The 15,134-nt window shown below is 38.9% G+C and overlaps 1 protein-coding gene across 2 annotated transcripts; it reads right to left on the bottom strand.

Moving 5' to 3' along the window:
• Positions 1-2,920: 2,920 nt before the first annotated feature.
• urm1 (ubiquitin related modifier 1) lies at positions 2,921-13,817 on the bottom strand. Of its 2 annotated transcripts, XM_067398228.1 has the most exons (5): positions 13,772-13,817; positions 11,580-11,650; positions 4,945-5,026; positions 3,955-4,003; positions 2,921-3,540 (listed from the first exon to the last, which is right to left on the bottom strand). In XM_067398228.1, exons 1-5 carry the CDS (start codon positions 13,804-13,806, stop codon positions 3,472-3,474), a joined length of 306 nt encoding a protein of 101 aa, XP_067254329.1. In that variant the 5' UTR covers positions 13,807-13,817; the 3' UTR covers positions 2,921-3,471. The 2 variants fall into 2 exon arrangements, with proteins under 2 accessions (XP_067254329.1, XP_067254330.1); XM_067398229.1 differs by lacking the exon at positions 3,955-4,003.
• Positions 13,818-15,134: the final 1,317 nt, after the last annotated feature.

Genomic DNA, 15,134 nt, shown 5'->3' with positions numbered 1-15,134 from the left:
AGCATGCTTGAGTTTCCCATTCACTGAGACTGCCATCTTTTGCCCAAAGCTGCATGGTGAAGGACTTTTTCATCAAACGAAGTGAACTAAAACGCCATTTACAGAATTCATTTTCGTTGTTGCATCACTCCAAATAGGCAAATGTTTTTGGTTAGGCTACTGTCTTTATTTACTTTGGCATTTTACAGATTTCTCTGTGTGTTTCAACTGTAACAGAGACAGAGTCAGGCAAAAAAAAAAAAAAAAAAAAAAAAAGTGTGTGTGTTGGCATCTGCCTGATTCTCCAGGACTAACACTAAAAATCAATTTAAGGTGATTTTGAATTTTCTTTAATCATTTGGCTAAATGCAGTTTAACAGCGGGCAGCTGTCGGTAAATAGTTGTTTTGCCTTGATTTGATATTCCATTTCAGACAGTCGATTGATTGTATTGGTAACTATACGTTCCACTTGCTGAATCAATAAACTGCTAATTACACTACAAAGTAGTTTCAGTGACGTTTTTGACAACAAAAACCAAAAATGTACAACGCCCCTACGGGATTTTGTTTGATTTGGAAGCACTGACTTGAGGGCGAATTAAACCTTTGCACCTGCACCACGTGTGGTTGAGAAACCAAAAGGAATCATTCAAAATATAACCGGTAATTAGAAACACATGGTCACCATACCACTCATTTCAGTCTAATCTTTTATTTGACCATAAACTTAATCTTTTGTGGATTAAAGTTAAATAAAAGGCCTGCTGGGCCCACAAGTTCTTTGAATTAGGCAATCTTTGAATAGCCTAATATCAGCATAATTTATTAGCCTAACAGTAGAAACCAGACAAACGTTTTGTTACACGCATTTACGAAATAGCAATTTAAAGATTTTAAACACTGACTAAGGCCAAACTTAAAGGTTTACGCAGAGGAGGCCTATATTGACTGTTTTAGAGAAAAAAAAATAAAATAATTAAAATTAAATCATAAGAAGTAGCCAGTTTCCCCCTCCCGGGTTTCAAAATGTTCTAGATTTCAGTTTGTAAATACATTTTAAATAAAATAAAACCGAATAGGCATATTGGCTATAACGTTACATGTCTAAAAATGTCGTTGGTATTTTTTTTCTGTCGCTGATGTGTTGATACGTTTTTGAAAAATGCTATTGCCTTGCCTGCCGATGGCGCACTTCTAACGGTTATCGATGTCTGACCGTTGAGTAAACCAGCTGCGACGGAAGCACGGGTTTCCAAAAAAAAAAAAAAAAGAAAGAAAAGAAAGAAAAGTGTATATATAGCTAATGCTAATTGTAAAATGTAGGCTATACGATCATTTCCTGATGGACTGGTGGATTCAAACGAGAGGTAAACATTCAGTAGCCAATGTTTACTTTATTTATAGCTAGCATTATAGTTTCAGGCCTGAACATACTAAAGTCTCAACACAAAAATGGTTTATTTGATAGGCTATAAAACGAGAAACAAAGAATTATAGATTGAGTGAACGAGAAATCATGATTTTGAATGAGTGTGGAAAAAAATAGCCTAATATTAATAATAAAAATTAAAAAAATAAAATGTTAGGCCTTGACAGAATAACAAGCCATAATTCGCACTGTAAACTACCATTTATAGAAATATATTTTATATGCTTTGGATACGATATCAACACTAGTTTTTGGTGTTATTATTTATTTATTTATTTTTACTTTTGTTGAGGAAAATGGCTTACCGAGCTCCATTTTGTAAAATCGGTGTAGGCCCTATAATCTCGTCGTCAATAGTTTAAACCATTAATTTATTAAAGACAAGCTAAGTAATTTAAATTGTTACTTTTGACGTTGTTATACGATCTAGCCTTTCTATATAATGTTACATATTCGTACAGCTTGTAGTTTGATGTGTTAATATTTCTGGAAATTAATTAGGCTAATAGTTGTATCGTTAAAAACGTGTAACAGTAACATAGGGTGTAATATATAAAACACGACGGTGAAATATAAAAATAGCCTCAACATACCTTAGTGTGCAATTAATAGAACAAAGTATAAACGGTTACATTTGTGTTAAATCTCCTGCATCTTTATAATGTTCACTTCGCACTAGGCTTATTTTAGCCTAAACTGCACTCTTAGAATATAAACAAACGAAAAAATAGACCAGTTTTTAACTAATTTTTCTGAATTATGCTACTGGAATTAGGACAAAAATATACAATTTATAATAGCCTATATTTAGTAATATAATATTTTGTCCGTTATGCTAAAAACCAAAACAAACACGTTAAAAAATAAGTAGTAGCCTAATCATCCCTATAAATAACGTAGATCTATTGAAAAATAAACCAAAATTAAAGTGTGGATCATCTTAATCTTGTCTTTAATAAAAACGAAATTGACTCATGGCTTCCCAACAGGTCACACTGCAGGAGAAGCATGTTTACCCGTTTTCCCCCTTTTACTCCCCCCTCCCCCCCCACACACACACCAATACTGACATGACGCATTTTTCCCTCGACATCATTAGCATCTGTATTATAGTGTTACTATTATCATACGGGTTTCCGTTGCAAATCAAGTCTTCAGCCAAAAGAGATTTGTGCTCGACCTCCCGCCATCATAGCCTAGTTTATTCTAATGAATATTCTATAGACTAGATGAACCCAAGGAAGTATAAGTAAATCAAACATAAAAGATAATGCGTCATTTGACTAGAGAAGTGTCATTATTTTCTGTACGATGTGATATGCTAAAGGAATGGGTCGTCACAAAGCTTCAAAATAATATTTAGAATTGGGACTACTTTCAGGTATACTATAGCAGTCTACAAGAAGTGCAGGAATGTAATAAAATCCTCTCATCCTCACATAAATATTTAATATCAAATAATCAACCTGCTAAGCTTATGACAAATATAAAACATTAATACATACTGGACTGCAGAAATATCTTTATTTAAATACTTTATTGCACTACATTTAAAATCACATAGGTGCAAATAAAACAATATTGTGGAAATACTTGCAAAATATTTATTAGTTCAGATAAAAAATAAAATAAAAATAAAAATATATGGACTTCCATAGTAAACATACAACTGACAACTCTAAAGGCATCAACCAGAAAATTAATGAAAATTATAACGGAGCCATTTGACATGGGGCAACCGGTCCATCATGTCTCAGGAGAATCCATCTGGACACTGGCTAGACAGAGTGACCTTCCTAATGAGCCCTTGCTCCCCATCGTAACCCCGCCACGCTCCTATAAGGTACAGGGGACAGCGAATATCCCTCGGCAGCCAGATTCCCGGTGATGTTATGTTTTATTGGACTTAAAACCAAAATAAGAATTTTCACCGGATTGGTCGAAAAGGCCACAGCTGGGATTGAAAGCGGCCACCTATGGCGTGTTAATGGATCATCTGATATTTGACCTTTTGAAGGGTGGAGGGGCTTCTGTATGGGTGTGGTGCTTCTTTTAGAGTCAGTTAGCCTCCATGAAGTGTAGAGATAAAGACAACGTTATCCTGGTCCTGAAGCTGGTATTCCAGTTCACCCTGTAAGGGATATGGATGCACACACACAAAAAATAAATAAATAAATAAATAAATTTGTTCATAAATATCATCTTTCAAAAACTAATGTATAGACAGAAAAAAGTATATTCATTTTAAATTGTAGAAATCATTAAAAAGATTTGCAGCTTTGAATCAACACTTGATTTGCAGGTTTTAGTCATCATTGACAGTTGTTGAGGCATTGAATTTTTTCAATTGATTGTGTTACTTTAAATTACGGTCTGATGCCAATACATGTTTTCCTGAAAGAACAACCCAGCACAACCTTTATGTACATTAGATGAATGAAGAGAAGCTGACACTGGACCTAAAATGAGCATGTCATTAAAATGGAGTGGATGGAGTGATTGAGGAACTGTACACACACGCACAAACATACACACACAGTCTTACCATCAGTTCCCAGTCTGCATCGTTAATCAATACGAGAATCCCAGGTCTACTGTGTGTGTCAAAAAGAAGAGCTCATGTAAGTGATGTGAGCTACACTAAAACATGACAGTAAAGCAGCTCTCTGATAATATAACGCAGCCTGTTTATACACAATGAAAATCGCCAGTGCTGCGGTTTTCTAAGACCCTTGCATCCGCAGTTCATTAACTGAATGAGCTTCTCTCGTATATACATACACGTGCAAGATGAAACACAATGAAGACTATGCATAGAACAACCACTCACAAAGATTACCACAATATTTATAATTACAGAAATCAATACAATATAACACAATACAGCATTATATATATAATATAACACAGTAATATCACTTTGGATTTTCCTTGTTTCCAACCATTAACACCTGCCAATGACAAAAAGAAAAAAAGGGAATTTTATGTTTTGTATTTTATTTTATGTTTGAAGTACGAGGTGCTAATGTAGGTGAAGTGGTGGCCCCTCACGGCTAAACAGTCAACAGTGAGGTTTGTACACCATTGAAGACTACACTGTGAATCAGAGGTTTACTGCAGTTATCCACGAGTTTCATTATTTTCAGTTAGCAGTCCATGCTGGTAATTGCAATAAGGGTCATTTATGATAATTCTCTCTCTTAAAATTTTGCTAAAGCATCATCATTATCATCAGAATTTAAAAAACAAAAACAAAAAAAAATAATCCATTCACTGTTTAGTTTTTCAGGGCTGAGGAAGAAAGGATAATTTCTTATACCTGATGTCTTAAAGAAAGTGAAGTATTTTATCGTCACTGGCCAAATCACAAAAGGGAATGTGGTGTGATTCTACCTCCTTGACCTCACGGCGAATCTGCAGTAAACACGTAGCACTGCATTTATGACGAGTGTGTCTACAGCGCGTGTGTACGTTTGTCTGAGCATCATCCTGCATCGGTAATGTATTTACTGTGCATCTGCGTGTGTATACTTACACAGTGTCGCCCTGCATAAAGAGCTCTGGGCGCTCCTTCAGCATGTTCCCTCGGATCCACGCCAGCAGCTGCTTCATGTCCCCTATAAGAGTACCACAGAGGTCAAAGTTCACTGGTCAGAGTTCAGTGAGCCAGCCCCACGGTCGATGTGACGCGACAGAGCCTCGAACGCAAGGTGGGGGAGGCTTAACGGAGGTGTATCAAGAATAGACTTGTCATTTTGAGTGCACCATTGAAAGTAGTACAGCAGTAATGCCGATTAAATTCAGATTCGTAAACACAGAGATGCCATTAACTGTAGCCGTATCAGCCTGAAAGCACTGGCCAGGTAAACGTGACTGGAATAGGTAGGTTTTACAATAAAGAAGGTTAGCACCGAAATGCCGTATATCTGGGGAGGCGGGGTGATGATTGATGGATATAAACCCAGGGCGCCAATGTGAATTCAAATGAAATCTAGGATGTCTGCACCCCCCCATGAAAACAAAATGTGCTAGAAGCCAGTGTTTGTACGCCTATGATAAGCAAAAACAAAAACGTATCGTAAATTACAAAATTTAGCTTAGAATGTCTTGGTGCATGGTGGGTGTTGTTGCAAAGCAATGTAAATATTATCCAATCAAAGGTATTGGTTGTCATTTCACTAATGGAAGGGCAATGAAGTTTAGTCTTCAATATGTGTGTTGTGTGTTCTGTGATAATTCTAGCATGTGACGATGGATGATAATTGTTGTTATATCTGTACATGCGTGTGTGAGCAATAAAGCTCCGCTGCCCAACATGGCGGAGAAAACGGAATGTCCAACATCAACACTGTATCATCAGCATCCATTTCTGGAACATACCAGTTTCCGGCTCAGAGGGGTGGTGGAGACAAAGACGGAGAAAGAGTGAGTAAGAGGGGGAGAGAAAGATGGAAAAAAGAGAGATGTTTCCATTTGATCTGGGGAGGAGTTTGAATTTATTGTTTGCGAGTTTGCTGTGGTTGATATAAGGCTGTGTGCGCAAACTGCGCATTTTCCGAATTTTATATTCTTGAAGATCACTAGTTTGTCCATATGAAAAGCCATTACACTTATTGGAAATGTGACATCAGAGATGGAGCTTTGAAAAACATCAAAAATAACTACCGCACTGCCCACCCTATCTGAACACATGGGTAGAATCACCTGCATAACATCCATACTGCTGATGATTCCTGTGCAATACATTTAATCCTTGTGTTAAAAAAAAAAACACACACAACAACCTTTAGAACTTTCCTGAATCCTTGGAAATAAATAGGATGAAAATATAAATCACAAGACTTCAATGCAATTTCATTTCATATAATCCTAAGACATATTTGAAGGTGCATTACAGGATAGCTGGCAATGTCTGTGGGTTTTCTTATGCATGTCAGAATAGATATTGGCAATAAATCCGATAAGGGAAAGTTTTTTTTAAAGGAGGACCATTAACTGAGGTGTTTGGCAACATTTAACACCGAACGCCATCCTCTCACACTCTCTGTGTGGCGGTTTAACTAACACATCTCAATTCAAGTAGAGGAACATATAAGGTCCCAGGTGGGCAATGGTTACTAGAACCAGAGAACCGTTGAGAAACCCTTGATGGGTTTCAGAACGCATGATGACCAGAAGACATAGTCGCTAGTGCCATTGTGCTATAGCTAACTGGCTATGCAAGCGTGTATAATTAGACCAGGACAAATTAGCAAGAGGACGAATGAAGAGGGCAAGTGGGTGCAGGAGCGAGGGTCTATACAATACTCTTGACTGGGCAAGTTTCCACCAGAACTGAAGCTTTCAGAGATGTCAGCACCAACGTATGCAAGTGTGTGTGCTTGTAAGCGTGTGGCGTGCTTCTCGGCGAGGGGAAGGGGTCGAGCAACAGAGGCTGTTTCAGGTTAATTGGATCGCTGTCAGCCTCTTCAGTTGTGTAACGATCGTTGTACCTTGCAGCTCAGCTAGCCCACAATCCTGAACCTATAAAAAAGAGTGATGCTTGCCTCAGTGCTACTCTACTGCAATGAATATTGACTAGTACCAAAAGCAGGGGCGAAAAACAGACGTGATCACTTTCAGCCACGTCAGTCCTTTGATTGGGAGAACTTGGAAAAAAAGCAAAAGTCTCCTGCTTTATACAAAGGGTGGTTTATGTGAGCCAGGAGCAAAGAGTGAGGGGTCAACAAGATGCCCAATGTTTCTTTCGCCCTTTCTTTGTAGCGGTAAGGGAAGAATGGAAGACAAAAAGGACTGGATAGGTTGTGGTGAGGTAGGAAGAAACCGAGGGAAAACACGACTAGGAGGAGGGGGGAGTATGCGTCACCGCAGACAGGTGCATGCTGGGATAAAGCCTGCGTGGGAGGGTGGCGGCGTCTGCGTAGCATAGTGGCTGGCTAACTCTCTCCGTTTCCCTTCTCTTTTCATGATGATCATCATTATCACCACTATCTTTGGGTGGGAGGGAATGAAGTCATTCATCTTGCAGGGGATATGAGGGTTGGCGTTTCTATGATGATCATGTGTGTGTGTCCGGCAGCGGGGGGCTCTGCACTGCTCATCAATCACTAAGAAGGGTCTGGACCAGTGGACAGAAAATTTAGGAGAGATTAGTGTAGAGCGTCAGTGTCAGCCTTAGCAATCATAGCCAGCCATCCGTGACATACTCAAATCATGCCCACAAACACACGTACAGACTATGGGCTTCAAATGTGCTCTAAGGTCATCCCCTAGGCCTCTGCGAGGTCTCTGTGGCCACATTCCCTCCTGCCGTCCACTTTTGTGGACAGGTTGTCGTGGATACTCCGGTTCCATGGAGCTTGACCCTTCTGTTGTTTGGCAAGGCCACCAAAGTGCACATAGATTTCAATGTTTGCAACCCCGGAGCTGGGACACTTGACTAAAAGTTCTAGTCCTGTTCAATACAACTCAGACTCCAAGTGAAGGACGAACACTGTTCATGAGCAAGGAAAAGTGACATGCCACCACAAAAATCTCAGCAAATCCTGAAAGTTTTTCCACATCTATGCTAAAAGGATTCTCCCACTAAACAACCAGATCATCCTTCTTGAGTTACTAGGGTTGGCTTTGCAGAACTCATTAACTGTGTGAATTTACCAGTTGAGGTAAAGTAAGGTTCTATAACCCACAAACTAGATTTGTGTGGAAAGTGGTAAGCTCTAAGGAACATGATGTCCTAACTACTGATACACTGATTAGTCAGATCAAGTTTGGGAATCTCCTCCCTGCTCTGTAGATATCACCATCATCTACTAAACACTTGTGCATGGGATATAAGGTCTCGCTTTACCAATCCATCTTTTGCACTAATGGCTCTCAAATGACTAGCATTCCAATCCAGAGATGGCAGAGAACATGTTACCCACTCTCTGCTTAAATACAGGGGGCAATACAAGCACTCCCCCACAACCAAACATCCTACCACTTTCACCCAAATGTCCCACCAGGAAGCCGTAGGAATGCGAGGTGTTTGTAGGAGTGAGGCATTTGTACTGTCAGGCATCCCAAAAAATGACTGCACACAAAAAGGACTTAGTGCTTTGTAACAATTGTCCCTCCCTCCTTTACTGGCCCTCTATTCTCCATACCTTTCCTGTGACCCCAGCACTAGGCATAAAAGATCCATCAACAGTATCACTGGCTGCATTTACAAGTGAAAGGGGCCCAATAATGGAGCAGTTAGGGGAAGAATGGCTGGGCACAGGGAGGCTCACAGATGTTGGTGGTTGAGGGGGAGGTGGGATGTATGGAGAAGGGGCTCAGCTCCATTGTTGCTGAGGGAGGGGTGGAGGGGGAAAAAACTCGTTTTGTGATGGCAGGCCGGCACTGGTTTGCCATTGGCCCTATGTCAGAGTGAAAGCAGGACTGGCTGGAAGAAAAGGTGTCCAGGGAAGCGTGTGAACCAGGGCTCTGAGAGGTCAGGGGAGGAAAGGAGGCGAATGGGAAAGGGGCATCAGGCAGAGGGACGGCAGAATAAAAGAGATAGATGTGGAGAAAGAGGCACATAATTTGGTATGATTTGTGTGGCTTTCTTCTATAGGAGTACCAGAGGGAAAAAAGGCATCCTTTAGTTCTAGCAGGGCATAAGGCCAATAAGTGAATCCTACATCCGAATCTCTGGTATTGGTAGAGAAAGGGTAGAGATATTTGGAGCTAATTAAGTCATCAGTGCTGAGAATGGTAAAGCACTGGTTTGGAATAGAAAAAGTGATAAACATTTGACATCTGATAGAAGTCTTCATCTTTCATCTTACATTGACATTCTTTCATCTTTAGAATGTCAATGTAAAAGAACACGAGCAAAATCTTAACTCTTTAAGAAAAGAGTAACAAACTAGATTTTCACATTGTCTGAAGATAACATGAGAGGCGTTTGATGTGTAAAACTTGTGTTGTTATGCAGTTGCTGAGGTATTCTGAATAATTCTTACTACATTGCTATGCAGTTGCTGAGGTGTTCTTGGTGGTTGCCAGGGCATTGCTTGGTTGTTTGCTTTACACTGTGTCTACACAAGATGCGACTGCTGATGCGTTGCAACAGCTAGAAATTGTCTACACTGGATTCAACAAAGCGACCATTGCAAGTGCATTTGTCCTTCCTATGAGATTTAACGCGAGAGCTTGGAGTACATCAGAAATAGAATGAGGCATCAGTTTACTGTCGGGGATTTGTCGTGTTGCGTCACGCCGTATCCAGTGTAGACAACAACACTGATTATAATGGGTTCTTATCGTATTTTGCCACGCTGCATAATGCCGCTCAAGTCCGCTGTAGACACTGTGTTACTGGCATCACCAAGTTGAGGTATATTTGAGGTATACTTCACTAATACAAATGGTGCAGGTCAGGTTCACCCAAAAATTAAATTTCTGTCATTAAGTACTCACCCTCATGTCGTTCCAAACCTGTAAGACCTTTGTTCATCTTCAGAACACACATTAAGATATGTTTGATGAAATCCGAGGGTTTCTGAATGAACCACACATAGGCAGCAATGTCATTGCACCTTTCAAGACCCAGAAAGGAAGACATCGTTAAAATAGTCCACGTGAATTTGTTGAATAAAGTTGTTAGTTTTGTTTTTGCGCACAAAAAGTATTCTCGTCGCTTCATAACATTAAAGGAACACTCCACTTTTTTTGAAAATAGGCTCATTTTCCAACTCCCCTAGAGTTAAACAGTTAAGTTTTACCGTTTTCGAATCCATTTAGCCGATCTCTGGTTCTGGCGGTACCACTTTTAGCATAGCTTAGCATAGTTCATTGAATCTGATTAGACCGTTAGCATTGCGCTTAAAAATGACCAAAGAGTTTTGATATTTTTCCTATTTAAAACTTGACTCTTCTGTAGTTACATCGTGTACTAAGACCGGCGGAAAATGAAAAGTGGCGATTTTCTAGGCTGATATGGCTAGGAACTATATTCTCATTCCAGCGTAATAATCAAGGAACTTTGCTGCCGTTCCATGGCTGCAGCAGTGCAATGATATTACGCAGCGTCTCTCACAAACGTCTCCATGGTTGCAGGGCACGTTCCCTGTGCAAGCAGAGGCTCACAGGCGCTGCGTAATATCATTGCACTGCTGCAGCCATGGAACGGCAGCAAAGTTCCTTGATTATTACGCCTGAATGAGAGTATAGTTCCTAGCCATATCAGCCTAGAAAATCACAACTTTTTATTTTCCGTCGGTCTTAGTACACGATTTAACTACAGAAGAGTCAAGTTTTAAATAGGAAAAATATCAAAACTCTTTGGTCATTTTTAAGTGCGATGCTAACGGTCTAATCAGATTCAATGAACTATGCTAAGCTATGCTAAAAGTGGTACCGCCAGAATCGGAGATCGGCTGAATGGATTCGAAAACGGTAAAACTCAACTGTTTAACTCTAGGGGAGTTGGAAAATTAGCCTATTTTCAAAAAAAGTGGAGTGTTCCTTTAAGGTTGAACCACTGTAGTGGTGTGGACTATTTTAACGATGTCTTTACTACCTTTCTGGGCCCTGAAGGTGCAATGATGTTGCTGCCTATGTGTGATTAAGAAACCTCCTAGATTTTATCAAAAATATCTTAATTTGTGTTCCTTTTTGTCCATACAATATTTAGACCCCACTGCCAATTATTATATGGACAAAAACATTCCACAGAATAAAGTCTTACAAGTTTTGAACGACATGAAAGCAAGTAAATGATGACAGAATTTTCATTTTTGGGTGAGCTATAGGTGTGTGCACACCATGTCGTAAATATCGTAACGATTCTGAACTGTAAAAAGCCTTAATGTGCTTGTAGAACTTGTAATTACAAAGTGTAAATTCATAATTTTTTGGAGAGCTGCAACTTGTACCACGTGGCCGCTGTACCACCTGATCACTGCAGATTTAAGGCATGTTTGATTTGAAGTGGCACTGTGCAGACCGATTGATGTATGACATCAAATACAGCGAGAACGATTCGAAAGCATACAGACATTTATTTACGTAATTATGAAATGGCGTGAACACAGCATATGCTTTTAAAAATTAAGAGTTAGGGGTTTGTTCCACTTATGAGTAATAGTAACAGTAATACCTGAATTTGCAAACAGAAGAGGTCAATTTTTCCATACTCACAGGGATCTGATTGGTCAGGGAGTGTCACATGATGATTCTTTACTCCATCAAACAGAAGTTCTGCTCCTCCTCTAAAATAGGAAACATATAGTGCATAATGCTGTTAATGCCTTTTACAGGTAGAGCTTTTAACAATAATAATGTTCAGTGAAGGTTCTCCCATCTCTAAAATAATTTAACAGTAAAATCATTTAACAGTTAAACTCAGTAAGTAACAGAAATCTATGTAAGAACAAGAGAAGGTGCATGTCAGTGGGGGGAAAAACAGATAGGGACATGAAGTAAGAGTAGGACTCATGTAGCAGGTGCAGACCCAATAAAGAGAGCTCACATCTCCTGGAGAATGCCCAGTTGTCCTCCAGATCGCCAGGCCTGGCGAGATGCCCGTACCCTAGCGGTACAGAGAGAAGCCAGCCTGTGTGCCAGCCTCAGAAAGGCCACTCACAAACACCACCTCTGTCCATAGACAGTCACATAGGACTCTGTTGCGACTTAAAAGCAGTGAGAACTTTGACCGAATGCCACATGCAACATTTTTCTGCACCCGACGAATTCTGGCCAAGAGTTGTTTTGAGATGCTTTCCCTTTCTGTCACTCTGATGCAATCGACATTCTCTGTCACTCTATGGCTATGTTCGAAATAGCATACTAGATTTATTTCTGTAATATACGATATGTACTATGCACAGTATGCAACTTTTCTGTATGCATAGTATAACCTGATGGCCTTGTCAAAACAGAGGGCACTGTCAACCCAACTTTCCATTTTTAACAACATGTTTTTCACTCATTATGTTGCCGCATGAGTGAATTAAAACATTTTAAAACAAGACTGTATCAAAGCAACACAACCACAATCAAGATTATAACTGAACTGCACAATGAAGTGATGTGCAAAATGTTATCAGGTTGTGTGACAATCACATACTACTGATTGAAATGCTTATTGTTAACCTGTACTGTTTTTACATCCAATTTTTAAAATATAGTTTTCAGTGTATAATGGACAGTGAGCAGTCCACTAGCATTCCATTCCAAACCTAGCCTACGTTTCTCCTCAGAAACACTGAAAAAATGACCAGAGGTTGTGATAAAAGCAGTTAGCGTACATGATCTGACATTAAGAAGTGGAGCTTATATGGTTCGAATCCAGCTGGCAACCTTTCTAAATTCCATTCTTGCTTTTTCCCCATTATTTCCTGTCTACACTGTAAAATGATGTAACTTGTAATTGTTACGTTAAAGAGCTTCTATCTGATCTTACTATTAACTTAAGTTTTGTTGGTGTAAGCCAATATATTTAGGTTGATTCAGTAATGTTAAATAGCATTTTTATTTGAATAAAATCAATTAATTTAGATATTACCACACAAAGCACATTTTAGGTTGCCATTTTTTCAGTTAACTATATTTTATAATTAATAATAATTATATAATTATTATAATTACTTTTTAGAATTTCTTTCTTCTCCTGAACATAAAATAAATATGTTTTGAAGAGACTTCCATAGTATGGAAAAAAATAGTGTGGAAGTATATGGGGGGCATCAACTGTTTGGTTACCAACATTCTTCAAAATATCTTCTTTTGTGTTCAGCAGAAGAAAGAAATTCATACAGGGTTTTCATACAGTAAAAACTTAAGGGTGAGTAAATGATGACAGAATTTTCATTTTTGGGTGAACTATCCTTTTAAGTAAAAAAAAAAAAACAATCTGATAAATCTTTTTAAAAATGTATAAAAACCTCATGCATGAGGGGAAAAGCTCTGGCTCTGCGTTGCTTTGAAACATCCACCACTGATGTAACAATTATTCTTGTTTATAAATACAAGGAAACTTAATTTCCATAAAGAACAAAGCTTCTCCAAAAGGAGTTTACGTCAACATCGATTATTATCATTTTAAGAAAGTGAATTAATCTAGTAAATGTCAAGCGCACGCGACACCTGCACGACTGACAGCTCTGACAATCCCGTCAGCACGCGCTGCTCTATTAGGTTACTTTATCATTTAAACCTGGTTTTCTTGTCATCACTGCAGTTAAACCGCTAAAGAAACAACTCAACCAGGTCCAATCGATAAAGCTTCTGTCTAATTGGTTTGAAGAGTTATTATGCATTACGTGCATTAATGTAACCACTGGAACACGAGGCAAATGCGATGAATTATAAACAAAGCGATAAGTACAAACCCAAACTCCAGGTGCAGACCTAAGGGCGCTGCCATGATGCTACAGAACCCGGAAAGAATCGCACACATTCACCGGAAATGACATATTCCTCTGAGAAACCCATTGACCATTTTACTGTAGAGGGCGTTTCTGTGTGTTTATTCGGAGACAAGCCTTGGTTCATCTTCGGGTATTTGCTCTATTACACATTATAAAGAACCAATAAATCTTTTGATTGAAAAAAATAGTACCTGTAAAAATATTTCATACAATATCTAGAAAATATTTGAACTATGTCATGTGAATTATACTATTAAATTGCAGATTAATTAAAAAAAGAAAATAGATTCTACAGCTAAGAAATATATTATATTATATTATTTTAATTGTAACTATGCTCTTACTGTTAACTCTATATTTAAATGGTTGATCACATTTTACTCATAACAATCTGGCCTCAACAATTTTTTTAATTGTATATATTTTATTGATTAAAAATTATTTTGGCCACAGCAATTTTCCAATTTGTCCTTAACATTTTTTGTGTTTCATAGTTGTTTACTGTTCAAAATCAGCTGGAAAGGCTCCTTTTTTTGGGGGGTGGGGGCTGGGGGGATGGGGGATATAATGATTATTTTTAATATGATTTAAATGTTGACATAATGTCTGAACTTTCCCTCTGTCTCCTCAGGAAAGCGTGATGTATGGTGGAGTGATGCGGTGGTCCCCCACCCCCTCGGCCTCTGTCACACTGGTGACAGGTCTGTCCCGACTAGAAGCAGATTGAATTGCAAATCTCCTGCCTTCTGTTGGCGTCCGAGGCTGAACTGGCCCTTTGCAGCCGGCCATTCATGTGGTAATGTAAAGTCTGAGGGGCAAGGGGGGCCCTGGGGCCACAGAGAGTCACATGAGGGGACACTTGGGACTGACTTCCAAAAATACTATTTATCACAATGAATTTGGACTATCACACTGGTATGTGTATACTTACATATGTTTTTACATAGAACCATGATTAACCAAACGGATGGGAGACCTAGAGAATTGAATTTAGATATCCTAGCCTCTGTTGTATTTTCTTTAAAAGCACAGTTGTTAACTTTGCAGGTTGCACATGACTGACAGTGATATGAGTTCAGTGGTGTGTATGTGTGTGAACAAGTGTGTGTGTCTGTGTGGTGGATGCGGCATGAGCTCTAGATTTAGATGACAAAGTGTTAAAGCACCAAGACATGTAATCCAGTCACTTTACATGTACTTAGCCGTTCAGGACATGACAGGCTGTTCCTGTGCTGTCACCAGCAGATCCGTCTGTAAATAAATCGGTTCTTTCCTCAAAAAAAAAAAAAAAAAAAAAAAAAAGAGAAAAATTGAAAAAAAAAAA

This window comes from Chanodichthys erythropterus, chromosome 10 (genome assembly GCF_024489055.1).
Source record: "Chanodichthys erythropterus isolate Z2021 chromosome 10, ASM2448905v1, whole genome shotgun sequence".
NCBI classification, from domain to species: Eukaryota; Metazoa; Chordata; class Actinopteri; order Cypriniformes; family Xenocyprididae; genus Chanodichthys; species Chanodichthys erythropterus.
Note: the sequence above shows the minus strand (reverse complement) of the source record. Positions and strands in the feature narration are given on the sequence as shown.